Source organism: Antrostomus carolinensis, unplaced genomic scaffold (assembly GCF_000700745.2).
Source record: "Antrostomus carolinensis isolate BGI_N321 unplaced genomic scaffold, ASM70074v2 scaffold86, whole genome shotgun sequence".
In the NCBI taxonomy this organism is placed as follows: Eukaryota; Metazoa; Chordata; class Aves; order Caprimulgiformes; family Caprimulgidae; genus Antrostomus; species Antrostomus carolinensis.
The window spans coordinates 11040-25359 of NW_010320917.1; the positions used below are offsets into that span (position 1 = coordinate 11040).

General features: G+C 44.9%; 2 protein-coding genes across 2 annotated transcripts in view; one reads left to right on the top strand and one right to left on the bottom strand.

Annotated features, from left to right (window-relative positions):
* SESN1 (sestrin 1) overlaps positions 1-7058 on the top strand; it is a 9922-nt gene extending 2864 nt beyond the window's left edge. The window contains exons 4-9 of the mRNA XM_029085374.1: positions 754-996; positions 2288-2435; positions 3277-3389; positions 3633-3823; positions 4085-4229; positions 5923-7058. Of these exons, the coding sequence (XP_028941207.1) occupies positions 754-996; positions 2288-2435; positions 3277-3389; positions 3633-3823; positions 4085-4229; positions 5923-6009 (927 nt within the window). The 3' untranslated portion in view covers positions 6010-7058. The remainder of the gene's footprint in view (positions 1-753; positions 997-2287; positions 2436-3276; positions 3390-3632; positions 3824-4084; positions 4230-5922) is intronic.
* Positions 7059-11451: 4393 nt separating this feature from the next.
* The window catches only part of ARMC2 (armadillo repeat containing 2), a gene marked incomplete at its 5' end in the record, with an annotated part of 42731 nt that continues 39862 nt past the window's right edge, over positions 11452-14320 (bottom strand). The window contains one exon of the mRNA XM_029085373.1: positions 11452-11606. Within this exon, the coding sequence (XP_028941206.1) occupies positions 11452-11606 (155 nt within the window). The remainder of the gene's footprint in view (positions 11607-14320) is intronic.

Sequence of the window (14320 nt, forward strand, 5' to 3'; positions counted from 1 at the left end):
CCTGGATCAGCCAGCTTCGAGGGTGTGTGCAGCGACAGCAGCTCTCATGGCAGGGGCACGCCTGCCCTGGGCCTGGCCGTGGTTACTGGAGCAACTCCTCCTCCTCTGCTCTCCTCTTTACCCTCAGCAAGGAGGAAGTGGGTGCTGGGACTCTCTTGGGGCTGTCTGCCAGGTGAAGAGGCGAGGGCAGGTCTTGTTTGGAGGCAGGACGCTGGGCTGTGGGGGAGGGAGGGAGGGCACGCACTCTGCCAGAAGGCCCCAAACCTCCCACACTTTCCTGCCTGAAGGGGAAGTTGGGGTTTGAAGTTTCTGGTCAAATGTAGAGCATTCCACCCAGAGGGACGAGATGGAGGGAGCCCAGCCTTGATGCCAGGTTTTTACACAGCTGATGCACAAGAAGTTGCCAGGGTTTCTGAGACTGTAAAGAGCAGTTGATGAAACATGCAACTGTTGTGGTTGCATCTTCATCAGAGGTGTGAAAGTTCAATGCAAGTCGGTCTGGCCTCAGTACAAACCATACGGTGCAAAACAGAAACCCCAACTGATTCAATAGCTGAGGGCCAGAGAGGGGAGAGAAGGTCACCTGGTAACAGCACACAGCACGCTAATGGCAGCAGAGTGTTAGGAAGCAATTGTGGATGTTGGAAAAATAATTTTATCTGGTAAAGAAATGTGTTGATAAACTGCATTAAGGTGGGATCATGTGAATGGCTTTTTTAAATTAACACTTTTGTCCTTTTTTTTTAAAAAAAGCAACTTTTGAAGACTGAAGAGAACAGCTGGTCCCTGGCAGAGCTGATCCACGCGGTCGTTCTCCTTACACACTACCACTCCCTTGCTTCCTTCACATTTGGTTGTGGAATCAGCCCCGAGATCGACTGTGAGGGGGGTCACACCTTCAGGCCCCCTTCTGTCAGTAACTACTGCATGTGTGATATGACAAATGGTTACCACGGGGTGGATGAGATTCACACCAGCCCGACTGGAAGCATTCCAGTAAGTATCTGTCCAAACAAACAGTCTCTTTCAATAGTAGTAGTTTCTTTCTAAGCTTAATAAATGGAGGGTGAGAGTGGGATTGATTAGCTCAGTCCAGGTGAGAGCTAACCAGTTGAGAAGATAAATTTAGGAGAAGCTGAAATTACACCAGTAAACTGGAGGAAGCTACCAAAGGGACAGACAAAGATACAGTCTCTCAGTTGTCTAATTTTTTGGTCTCTTGTCATTCATACATGAGAACTGAGACGACTCAGTCTCAGAGTCCAAGAGTTGGACTCGATGATCCTTGTGGGTCCCTTCCAACTCACATTCTATGACTCCTGGCCTCACCTCATTCATGATAAGTGTCGTGAGCAGCAGTGGCCAGGATGCTTTTTTTTATGGGTGCAGTGGAAAGTTGGCTTTTGCTTTGATTCCAGTCTTAGACTTTGTTGCCTTGAATTGTTGGTGATACATCACACGACAGATCATTCACGATTTCCTGCCTGCAGCACTTACGCTCACTGATCTGTACTTGCTTCCACTTAGTGAAAAGCACGATGTGAATGAAGAACAGTGATAACAGGATATTTTCAGTGCAGATTTCTTGCCTGTGAGACTTTACTGCAGTGGTGTGGGTGGCATTTAAATTTTGTCTGACGGAGCTTGCTGGTTCTCTGAAGGAGCAAACCAACTGCAGAAGGTGGAGAGGAATGGAGCAGAACTGTATAAATTGAAGATAGCTTGATTTTGGTTTGTGCTGATGGATTTTTACAAGACCAGATACTGAATTAATAGTGCGTTGTGGTGTTAAAACAGCTCTTGTGAAATAAGATTATCTTGCACTAGCTTTCCTTTGAGGCTTCATTGAAACACCATTTATACTCACTCTTCCTTTTTCCTTCAATATGTTTCTTCTCTGTGAGCAAAGAGGAAAATACAGTTGGGTAGTAAATTGTGGTTACTTCCTCTATCAGAATTTCTGTTACAGCTCCTTGTTTTTCAGTTGTTAAACATTTAGATGAAGTAATAGAAATTAATTTTAGTGTCAGAACCATTTGTTCAAAACCACTGTGATTCCTAAAATATGCTAAAAATACCAGAGATCTAATTGAGAAAAGGTGATGACTGAATGTGAACTGTTGGGTCAGTGCAGATTTCTTTAAAGAACTGTTTTCCTTGAAAAATCGGTATTTAAAGATGTAAATGAAGGACATAGTTTGTGTTTAATTTTTCTGGCTTGACAATTTCTGCCGTCGTTGTCAGTCCTCGTTACATGGAAACAAAATGTTTTTCTGTTCCTTTCAAGTCTACAGAGTCTGTCTGTGAAGTTGAAGCTCTTATGGAGAAAATGAAGCAGCTGCAGGAGTGTAGAGATGAAGAGGAAGCCAGCCAAGAAGAGATGGCTACACGTTTTGAAAGAGAGAAGAGAGAAAGCATGTTCGTGTGTTCTTCAGGTAGAACACATGTAGTGTGTGTATAGATATTTATTAGTGTGTGTGTATATTTATTCAGACTTTTCCAAATCACTTGAAGAAACAGTTACTACCACAAAAGGAAAAAAAAGTGTTATGAGATGTCTCAAAACCATTACCATTTCTTTGAAGGGATCAAGACTTAGGGCTGCCTTGTTCTCTTCCAGGAACACTTAAAAGCCAAGTAGTGCTAAGACTTGTGGCTTCTCTCAAACACACCATAATACTTATGGACCAATATTATGTTTAACAGAAATTTCCAACAGAAATGGAGTCTCTCTCTTGAGAGTTTTAAAAGTTTCACAAGATGTTGTTAAAAGAAGTCCTTAACACACTTAATTATTTCAGTGTATGAAACATTACTTTCCAAGATGACTGTGGGACAATACTAAGCTACCAGCTTAGGGTTGTTGTGGGCTCTTCAGCAGAATTTCCTCTAAAACTTGGCATGGAAGTCTCTTAAGTCTCTTTTTTTAATAAGCTCTCTGTTCCAAAACAGATTTTTCCCTTGACTTTTTTACAGACCCCTTGAGTTAGGAGCAGTGTCCCCTGGACTTATAGGACAGGGACTGGTACACAAAAGAAGGGAGAAAAAGCTGTTTGTCTATAAGAAAGAATCTGAGTGTTTTTCATGGAGTAGCCTCTAAAAACCATAGCTGCAGTCACACTGAGCTGTACCAAAGAGATTTAACACGGGTAGTCCAGTGACCCTCTGCGTTTATTTAAAAAGCACAGAGAATCCTACTCTTCTGTGAGAGTTCCAGTAGCACACTTCCAGTTTGTGCTTACTGAAATTGTGTGAAATTCTGTTTGAAATTCACAGAAGATGAAGAATTGGCACCAACAAGAGACGTGTCTCGTCACTTTGAGGATACCAGCTACGGTTACAAAGACTTCTCCAGACATGGAATGCACGTGCCCACCTTTCGAGTTCAGGTAAGAAGGATTAGGCTGTCGGGAGGCTCAGTGCGCGATCTGTTCGTTACACCAGATACCAAACCTGGAAACTGCTGCGCTGTAACGTCCTGCCCCATGGATGGGAAGGCTTAAAACAAGCAAGTGAACAACTCCACCCACCCTGTCCTGCACCCTCTGCCCTGAGATAAACGACATTAAAGCACTAGGCCTTCCCAAGTTCGTTTCTCACATGCTCCATTCTGCATTTTTACTTATTCTAAGGATTATTCCTGGGAGGACCACGGCTATTCCTTGGTTAATCGCCTTTACCCAGATGTGGGACAACTACTTGATGAGAAGTTTCATATTGCTTATAATCTGACTTACAACACAATGGCCATGCACAAAGATGTGGATACCTCAATGCTAAGACGAGCTATTTGGAACTATATTCATTGTATGTTTGGAATAAGGTCAGTCTCACTACTTTGGTTCTATATACATCACACTTGTTAGCATTGGCTTGTTTGGGTTTTTTTTCCCTTTCTCAAATAGAAGCAAAGCTATTTATTAAGCAAACATGCATGTATCTTTAAACATTTTTATTTATGGGGAAGGGCCAGTAGTGGTACAAATTGCACAATAATTTATTTGCCATAGGAGCTTAGAAACAGTGCAAGTGAAATAACTGGTTCTTGAAAATGAAAGTGCTTTTTTTTTTCCATTCCAAACAGATACGATGATTATGACTATGGTGAAATCAATCAGTTGTTGGACCGCAGCTTTAAAGTTTATATCAAGACTGTGGTTTGCACTCCTGAAAAGACCACAAAAAGAATGTATGATAGCTTCTGGAGGCAGTTTGAACACTCTGAGAAGGTACAGCTTTTGCATGCGGTAGATCTGTTTGCCACGCTAACAGCCACAGCTGTTGTACCCAACTAGCATTTAAGCTTTCACTGATGTTACTGGGATTCTGCTCACACTCAGGAAATTCATCAGGAGGTGGAGTACTTTCCAGGCTGAAATAATTTTTCTTTTCCTACTGTATGTTTGCTGACTAACAGCTGACATGGACTGTGCAAGTTCTCAGCTGTATGGGGAAGTTGGACCTGTAAATGGTACAGCTTCACCTCGACTGCAGCTTTCTCCTCTGCTGTCGGGTGGTACTGCCCGTGTCCCAGAGAGGCAGGGAGGCGATGCCAGACCCGTCCCTTGGCCTCAGACCCAGAGCAGCTTGCTTCCTGGCCCAAGGCTGTGCAGTGCTGTGGTCATTTGTAGTAGGAATGGGCTCCAAAGCAGTTACTTCGTGTTAAAGCCTAAAGTCCTGCTGCTGGGTTACAGTCCAAATCGCACCTCCTGGTAATAATTCTTGCTGTTAACTCTCAGATGTCTACTCCATCAAGTTCACATCCTTCAGCTTTCCTTTGGAAAAATATTTCTGGGCCCCACTTAAAATGAATGCTGATACAGTGCTGAAACATCAATGTGCCTTTATCAATGTTCCTGTCAGCAGAGGCTGTATTTCTTGCTGAACTCCTTGTGCAAACAGCATACAGATACCCAGCTGTAGTAGGGGTACTATAACTACAATGATTTAAGGTTGTTCAAGTAAAATACTACCTATGTTTGTTTTGGCTAGGCTAACGGATGGAGATGAGCTTTTCAAGCACACAAACCCTTCTTTAAAGCCCAAACTGTCATCACCATAGCTGTCAAAATCCAAGGATTGCACATGTACGTGTCACTGATTGCAGTCACCATCCATCCTCCTGGAAATCACGTGAATGAAACCAAACACAAGCCAGAACAAACTCACAGCCAGCCTGCTGTCAGGGGGAGAATACTTTTCACCCCCTCCCCTACATGGTTTCTGATCTCATCCTCAAAGAAATACAGTAAAGGCAGTGAGGAGATGAGCTGGGGAACAAAAATTACTACCTATGGTGGCAACTAACCACCTCTGTCTCAATAGAGATAATAGTTTTAATGTCATCTTACAGTTTTTCTTGTTCTTCACCTCAGCTAACCACTCCATGTTGTTCAGGTGATAATTACCTGTGTGTTTCTCTCTCTGTCCCACAGGGGCAAACGACCTTCTCACCTCTTCCTTTGCTAACAACCCCCTCTGCTCCACAGGTACCAACCACCCTTTTGCCTTTAACTAACTGATTAACTTAATCAAGATAAATTTGAACAATTATTCTCAAGCTGGGCATAGTCTGCTGCTGAAGAAGGGCTTGTGTGCTTGAAAGTGTGTCTGTTTTTTCCAGCCAGACCAGTTGGTCTGCTAAAGGATGCCTGCCTCTCCCCGTGAACCTGGCCCTGCTTAGGCGCACCCGTGCCCCGCTGTGGCACTGTGCTGCGCCGCTACCCACAGCCCTTGTTCAGCCTTTCCTCCCTCGGCGAGCTTCACAGATTGAACCCATGATCTGGGCAGATGAAATGCAAAGTGCTCCCCCAGTGCTCTTGCAAACACTAATTCGAAGCCCACAGTCCCGCAGCCTTCCTTTCGCCGCAGGACGTTACCGGGAGCCGGCCGTTAAAGCGCAGCTTCTTTTCTTTCCCGAAGGTCCATGTCAATTTGCTTCTGGTAGAAGCTCGGATGCAAGCCGAACTACTTTATGCTCTGAGAGCTATTACTCGCTATATGACCTGATGTCTCCGGCTGCCTGTCGACGTTGGAATGTTGTGCAGCTGCAGTGTGGCAGAGGAAGATACGAAGAAGCCTCAGGACCAACGGTAGCTACAAGTTAATTATATTTGTGCCATTGTGCCATAACTCCTTTAGTTTCCGCTATTTCCGTGTTTGGAATATCAGTGCTGCCACTCGGCAGTGAACGCTTGGCAGTTGGAAAGACAGGGTTGTGCAGAAGTGCTGCCTGCTCATGGTATTTTGGCTTTAGACAGCAGCACGGGACACTCTATGAACTTGTGGCAATATAGCAAATGATAGATATGTAGGTCTTGTGTTAACGTGAATGCTACGGGAGTTGGAGCCTGAAAAGAAGTGGGATTTGATGACATTTGCACGAGAATAATTTTAGAAAATCTTGATGCTGCTATTTGTGCTGGTGGAGTGAACAGACACAGGCTGTTCCAGTTAAGCTAAAAGTGAAAGTGAGCACTGCTATTGTCTGAGCCTTTATTGTGCGTGGTTTCAAAAGAGCCTTGTTATTTAGATTTCTTTTTTAATCAGAACTAAACCTCCTCCTCTGTCCACACTGATAATTTGAAAGATAGCAGTCAATTCTGTCAAATAGTTTAGCCTTAAAATGCGACGGGACATTTGTTCAGCATTATTTGGTGAGCTCCAAAGTGCAATGGTCTTCCTATGGAAAGAAGAGGACTCCAGTCCTCAGGGCTTTTTAGAGATCTAACTACGTGAAGTGTCGAGTAGCCTCTGTCCTGTTTTTCAAGGATGAATCGATGCTTGTTCAGGAGATAGGACAAGGTGTGGGAATGTTGTTGGAGGCTGCCAAACAGTCCTACTGTATTACATGCCCAATGCTGGTCTTACTGATTTTTGCAGTTGCTTAAATAACTAGGCTAAAAACCATCTATTTTTAGTAAATCAAAACATGATTAAAATGCTGACGTTTAATATACAGTGGTTTTGGAGAACACATGAATACTTTTGTATGAGTGTGAATTGCTTTTTAAATTTGTCAGTATTACTGGTATTTTTTAAATAAAGGTAACAACTTTTTCTCTTGGCGTTCTTGTGTGGTTTAACTTTACACTTCTGTTCTTACTGGTTCACTTACCGGGTCAAAGACCATTTAAAAACGTTTGAAACTGTAATTGAGCAAACATACTTAAAATGACAAATCATGACTTTTTAAACTGAGTCTAAAATGATGGGAGAAAACAAAGTTTAAAAAATAGATTTAGATCTTCATGAAAACTGCAGTAGGAACACCTCTTGTAAACTCCTGATGTTCTCATCCTTCCCATAGTCCTCCATCCTCTCCTCAGGTACACTCTAGCGTATCAGGTTTTCTCTTTCCTCACAGGTAATATGGTGGGAGATGCCAAACTGTATCTTTATATAATCACTTCTTTTCAATAACTAGGTCTAAATGTTATTTTGAGAGTTAAACTGATTTTAAAATCCTTCAGTAGTGAACTTACTTCCAGCTTAGCCTGGTAATTTTCAGAGGCTGGTGCCAAAAGGCTGTCTGGCGGCAGAAGGATGGTCACGGCTGCGCCGTCAGACTGAGGAATGTGTGGCAAGAGGCACCGGGAGCGGGATTTGCGATGAGGCGGGGACAGGGTCTGTTGGACGCACTCCTAGAGCTGGCTGTGACAGGGTTATAGCCCACTCCAGTGTAGGAATTCCTGCCTGCTTACAGAAATGGATTTTCCCAAGCCCACAGGTGGAATTAAATTAAGATTTCTGTCCCCTGGCCTGCTTCTTGGCTCAGACTCGTTTCTCTTACTACAGAATGTTCTGAGAACAGTTTTAAGCTTACAGTCCAAGAAGCTAAAATATCTAAAAAGATCTAGGGGAGAAAGATGAATAAACTGACAAAAGTTGTGACTAACAGGAAGCATCTGCTATTTCCTTTTAACTAAAAATACAGGATTTTAAATGTTCCAAAAACAGAGCAAAACTTTCCTGTTTAAGGGCATATCATAAAGGTAACCTAGGCCTCAGGTCATCCAAGAAGGGTCTTTCCAGTCTGCAAATGGAGTTTCTGCAGCACCTGATCCTCCTGCTGCTTTTGGGGTGGGGGGGGAGGGTGGGGGGGGATGGTCAAAGGTATACATAAAATTTTCCAAGAAGCCTAAACTGGCCCTTTCCAACCTGTGCTCTCCAAACACAGGCAGGTGTCTGCAGGCACTCTCTCCCTTTTCAAGCAGTGTGTGTGTGTGTGTGTGTGTGTGTGTGTGTGTGTGTGTGTGTGTGTGTGAGTGGCTTTGTACTGTCACGTTTTCAGACAGAGCACTAACCACAACACGCAAACAATCCTGATGACACAGGAAGCTACTTACTGTGCTGAAAAAGCCTGAAATTGTTTGGGGAATTTCCATTAAAAATGCTGAGGTGTTTCTGGTCCTGAGGAGAAAAGACCAAGCACAGTGGCAACCAAAGATGTTGGTGGGTTTTTATAAGCAAGAAAATTGTTAAGTCTCCAGGTGCTCCATGAAAGTGGAAAGCAGCTGCACAGAGGAGCAGCCATGCGTGATGCCAGGGCATGAGGAAGAAGCCACAGTGCTGCCACTGTCACTGGCGGGGGGCAGCCAGCTGCCCTCCTTTGTGCAGGCTGTAAGCCCTGAGAGCTCCCAAGCAGCTCCTGCAGAGCCTCAGCCTGCAGCTGCAAAGTGCAGCAGCTCAGGAGCACACAGCAACACCATCTCATGCGCCTCAGATGTGGGCACAAGTAGTACTGGCAACTTGCTCCAGAAGACTGTGTGGATCCCATCCAAAAGGCCAGGCAATGCAGAGGAGTTGGTGTGCGCCAGCACGAGTGAAGGGAACCAAATGGCTGGCTGCTGCCTGGGCCCAGGTGAGATGCTATTAAAAATAAATTAAAAAAAAAAAAGCCCCAGGATTTTCATCTGAGTCTGTGTCTAGAGGAGCGTGGCAGAGCCATCTGCCCCACGCACAGCAGCGAACAGCCCTCCCCAGCAGCCCTTGCCTTGCCCTCTTCTTTGTAGGTTCAGTTCAAAACTGTGTGCACCCCACACCCAGATACCAAAGAGCAGCACAACAGACACTAAGTACTTGGCCACTGAACAGGAATGGGCTGCTGAAGTCACAAGAGAGCTTCTGCATTGAGCTTTGTGGCAAAGACACCCAAATGGTAGCGGAGGCCGTAAGAATACATCAGCAATTCAGCATTTTGGAGCTGGTTCTTGTTACCCACAAGTTTTTTTCCAGAGAAAGCCATTGTCCCATGCAGCTCCCCAGGAGCCACTTCTGGGTTTTGCTGTCAGGTGCTCTCGGGCCTCTGCTGCCCCCTCTGCTCTCTCTCCAGCATGTGCCTCTTCCTGAAGCAGCCACAGGCCAGGCTCTGAAGGCAAAGCCAGAGCACACACAGCTTTAGCTTCCACTGTGGGATACCCAGATTTGCCACGCAGCACTCCAGGCCCTTCGTTACAGTTTGGTCAGTAATGACTGGACATAACGCATTTTCTCTGAACAAAGCTTAATTGTCTGCATATCCACCTGGACCTGAGCAAAACATCAGCTTCAGGCTGACAGATACTCAGCGCTTGCTTGTCAATCCTCATTCGACCTGCTGACAGGACTTGGCCCCAGGGCCTTTTCCACTGTGTCCCCACCCTGCCTTACACAGCCTGGTGCTCCCCTGCCTTTGACCTTGATGTGAATGCCAAGCACAAATGCCTCTAGCCTCCTCCCCACAGGGGAGAACTTACCCCTCAGCCTTTCATTTAATGCCCCTGGAAAGCAAATCCATTCTTTTTTCCAAGAAACAAATGAGGCATTGAAGCCATTTATCTTCCTCTCAACTTCAGCTAAAAGTAAATGGCAAAAGAAGGAATGATAATTGAGATCTTTTTGAGCTCATCAGAGCTGTTGTTGGAGCCAAACCACACTGAACTGCTGAGCAGTTCTCCCACAGATTGCAGCGATGGAGGCTGCCACACACACCCCCTAAGCGATCCACTGCGGGGCTGAGCCTTGCTGGTCACAAGAAATACCCAAAGTTCTGGGGCAAATTTCATCACCGTCACTGTAGTTTCCTCCTCACCACTCCCAAAACCTGGACCTTGAAATCTCAACCCCCTGCCCCATCACCAGTAAAGAAGTCCCCAGGAATGTAGAAGCAGGGACCTAGACTAGGAAACCTTAGCCCTTCAGCTACTGCTTTACTTCCCAACCTCCTCACCTCATCTCCTCACCTGGAAGCAGAGGTCCAGGCCCTGCCAAAGGTGCAGCGGTGCCAGGGAGGGAGCTCTGAATCACTGCCTCAGAAAACCCAACTCCTCCAGCCTCTCTGCAGGGATTGCCAGGCAGGAGAGTTGCTCTCCTGGCGCACTCAGCACAGTGCGAGGCCGCTGACCCTCAGGCCATGAGCCTGGCAGCCCCCGCACAGCGCTTTGTTCTGCGTAATATGAGGTCAGAAAAGAGACAAACGGGTCATGTCTGTAAAGCTTTCTGTAGCCAACTGGGCTGTTGAGGCCAGTGATGCACCTGCTGAGCTAATAATCCACGGGCTGCAAGCAGGGACTTCTACACGCTGGAAGGATGCAAACTGAGCAGCAAACAAGCCAGCTGCAGTCAGAAGGAGTGTGAAGGATGTAGAACCTTTTTTTGCCCCATGGATGGGGACATGAGCCCAGGGGAGACGGCTGGCCAAGATGGTCTGAGAAGTATGGGCACACAGGCAGCTCCTGGGAATGTGGGAATAACGGAAAGAACAACACACCATACTAGCTAAAATCTTCTCTTACATCAGGGATATGGGTGTTTTGCCTTAAGCCTCTTTCCGGCGCCGCTGGAGCTATATCCCACGAGCACCAAGGCAGGAGCTGGGATAACCAGCCACACAATATGAAGTAAGAAAGGGGAATCTCCAAAGGAAAAGGGAGCAACTTTCCCCTGACCACTGACAGCATTCAATCTGAAGAGTGAAGCTTATGATACGACACAGCAGAATGCCCCAACAGCATTGGGGTCACTCTGTCACAGAATTCTATATAAAGTAAAAGTGTGTCAAAGCCTGCAGGCAAGATGTGGCTCCTGTTACATAACACTTTTTTTATAGTGCACAGCGTTTTTGGTACCACAGAGGTCCAGGTACTCAGTGGTAATTTACTTTTTAAAAATTAAAAGTTCAGCAAATAGTTTTGTACCATTTTCCCAGCCAAGAAACTATGCAATTAACAGACAAATCACACTGAACAGTTGCTTGATCAGCTCAAATTTATTGTAAAAAGTAATTACACATGCAAAAATTTCATACCTGTTTCTCGAAAGATTGTATCCAGTATAGAAATGCTGGGCTTTACCGACTTCTTTAAAATTAAACTGCCGTGCTCTCCAACATGCTTACCAATGGCAATGTGCAGGGATATTAGAAATATAAAGCTGTACAGTCTACACCACAAAAAAAATAATAATGACTGATTAAAATGGAGTAATAGTCAGAGCAGGAAGAAAGGAGCGGTGGCTTTGAATTCTGTCAAGAAGTTTTTCTGCCACAGGTTTGAATTCTCTTTCCCAGTACAGTTTGTGGCAGACATCATCTCTGTCGAGGCTGGAATCCAACGCCAGCTCTTCATCTGTAATCAAGGAAAATATCATTATCAGTTCTCAATAAAAATATACCCAACCATGTATTTTTTTGGCCACTGTACATACAACTTATCAGTTGCGTATGTTGGTGGCTTAAAAACAACTCTATGGTTAACTGAGTATCCCTGTCTGAGGGACTTGGCTTTAACTGCAAATGAAGAGTGTTAAGGTCAGTCAAACAGTAAGAAGGGTATCGCAGGCTCTATTACTCTTACATCTCACAGGGGTGGCTAAACTCTGTCTCCAAGATCAGGCATTTACTGTGACTGTCAGCCTGGAAGCTCCTCAGATTATAACATTACTGGCAGCAGAAATGTGTGCTAACAGAAGTAATCACATTCTTCTAACTACAACTAGGTTTTTCCCATCACAAATTGCTTTGCTAATCTGGTTCACAAAGACTTTTTCAAACTATATCTGCTATCATACAAAGAATATGAACGATGCTGGTTACTGCATTTCTGATGCCCTTCCTTCCTCACAGACTTCATAAATAAAATAACAGGACACTCTTAATAGAGACAAGCAATGTTAGGAATGAAAGGAAGTCATCACTTGTTCTTCCCCCTCCATCTTGCCTGGCATTGGATGTGACAAAGAAACAAACCCTTACAGAAAAAAGAAACCAGTCTGCAACCAGAAGCAAGCTCCTGAATCAGGAATCTACAAACACAACTGATAATGCTGAACAAATGTTTTCATACAGTGTAACAGAAGGTATTTGACAGCCTTTAGGCTTAGTCATAAACAGACTTACAATGAAGATACAGTCCTGCACCCAGTGGGCAGTGTGACTTAACTTTGTCTGGACTATGAAAGAGCACCAGATTCACCATCTGCTAAACAAGTAACTCCATAAGGGAGCTCACTGCACATCACAGCAGGTAAAGGACAACTCGGAGCTGAAGAGAAACTTCTGCTACCCACATTTTGAGTCAAACTGTGTGTGGAAAAGAGATGCTCAAACAGCAGCCATCCCCATTTAAGAGAATGGCAAGGTGCCTATGCAGAGCACACGGCCCGAGCTGCAGCAGCTGTGAAGGAAGAGATGCCATTACTCTTGCATGGAGATGGGCTCCATTTCATGGAGTTACCAGTAGCTGCCAATGGTACTTAACTTCAGAAGCACTACAGAGTTTCTAAATTATCAAAATTAAAGAGATGCTGATTGTGAGGTGGATTCTGAATGGGGTTCTGCATAAAGAGAAGATGACATTTAGAAGCTTTCTGTAATAAAGAGAAAAATATATATATATATTCTTTCCAGAAGGAAAACATGTCATATCTCTGCAGGAAGAAACCCTGTAATCCAAGATAAAATCCAGCCTCAGACATCAGATCTATATTTGATGGTATCACAGAATAATTTAGGTTGGAGAGGACCTCGGGAGCAGAGCCACCATAGATCAGGTTGCTCTGGTCCACTTACTGTCGAGTAGTGAACATCTCTGAGGATCTCAGCCCCCTGCCATAGTGGAAACTTATTTTCCCAATACGTAATTGGAATTTTTCCTTAGTGCAATTTGTGCCCATTAGCTCTTGTTCTATCAGTGGCACAGTAGCCCAACATATGTAAAATAAATCTCAGCAGCAGAAAAGTGAGAGACCCTGAAGAGGAAGATAAGGGATTATGGTTTTTGTTTTCAGGCAGAATTGCTTTGCCTACTCCTGAAATAATTTTTCTACCCAAATTAACTATCTTTTAACACAAAACAAGAGAGGTTTCTCCCTGTCAGTGAGCAGCTGTGCCCCCTAGAATTGATTGAATGTTTATGGAATCACTGACGTTGGGAATTCCAGCCAACAAGAACAAGGGTCAGACCAGTTCAAAAGCTGAAGTGTTAAACCAGAACAATAAATTTCCCGAAGCAGAATGTGAGTAACACTGGGGATTAGTGAGGAGCAGTGTCCCACATTCAAGCTGTGCATCCTCAGATTATTTAATTTTCCCACGACCCTCCTCAAAACTATTGGGTATTGGCCAAACAACATATGAATTGGCTGCAAGCCTAGGAACAAGACAAGCACACGGGGCCTGCATGCTATGGGGGAAGCTGAAAACTAGAGTACAGACTCTAGTCTGCAAGGGGCACCCATCCCTATAACTGACAAGGCAGGGGCCAGGAGCCCTGGAAGCTAGTATCATGCCATATAAGAGTTCACATGCGCTGAGATTCCAAAATAACCTCCTGTAATTGATAGTGGAGGCAAAGGTGAGCAGAGGAAAAGTCTGAAAAAAGAGAGGGAGAAAGGAGATTTCGCTGAATGACCAAACAGAAGAATGTTCTCAAGACAGACGCTCATCTCCACTGCTGCTCCTGAGGGACCAGGGCAAGGCCAAGCTGCTGCCAGAGGCCTGGAAACGCCAACCTCCAGGAGCTCTGAGCCAGTAAAGTGACATGAGACTCACGAGCAGCTGAAAGAAGGCAAATGACAGTGCCATTGGAAAGCAGCGCCACTGCGCCTCAGGCTGCTGGGATCCGGCACCGGCAGTGAAAGAGAAAACAAATGGCCCCGTTTGTCCAGCCTTCCTCAGGCCCAACATCTTTTCAGGCCATTTCCACTCCCTTTTGGCTCCCTCATGTCTTCTGTCATCTTGTGCCAGGTAGGGGAAAGAAAAATAAAGGGGAGGAGGCCAAGCACAGCAGGTGGAGTGAGGTGTCTGCTGTGCCATGCTCCACTTTTTCCGCTTCCTGAGGGC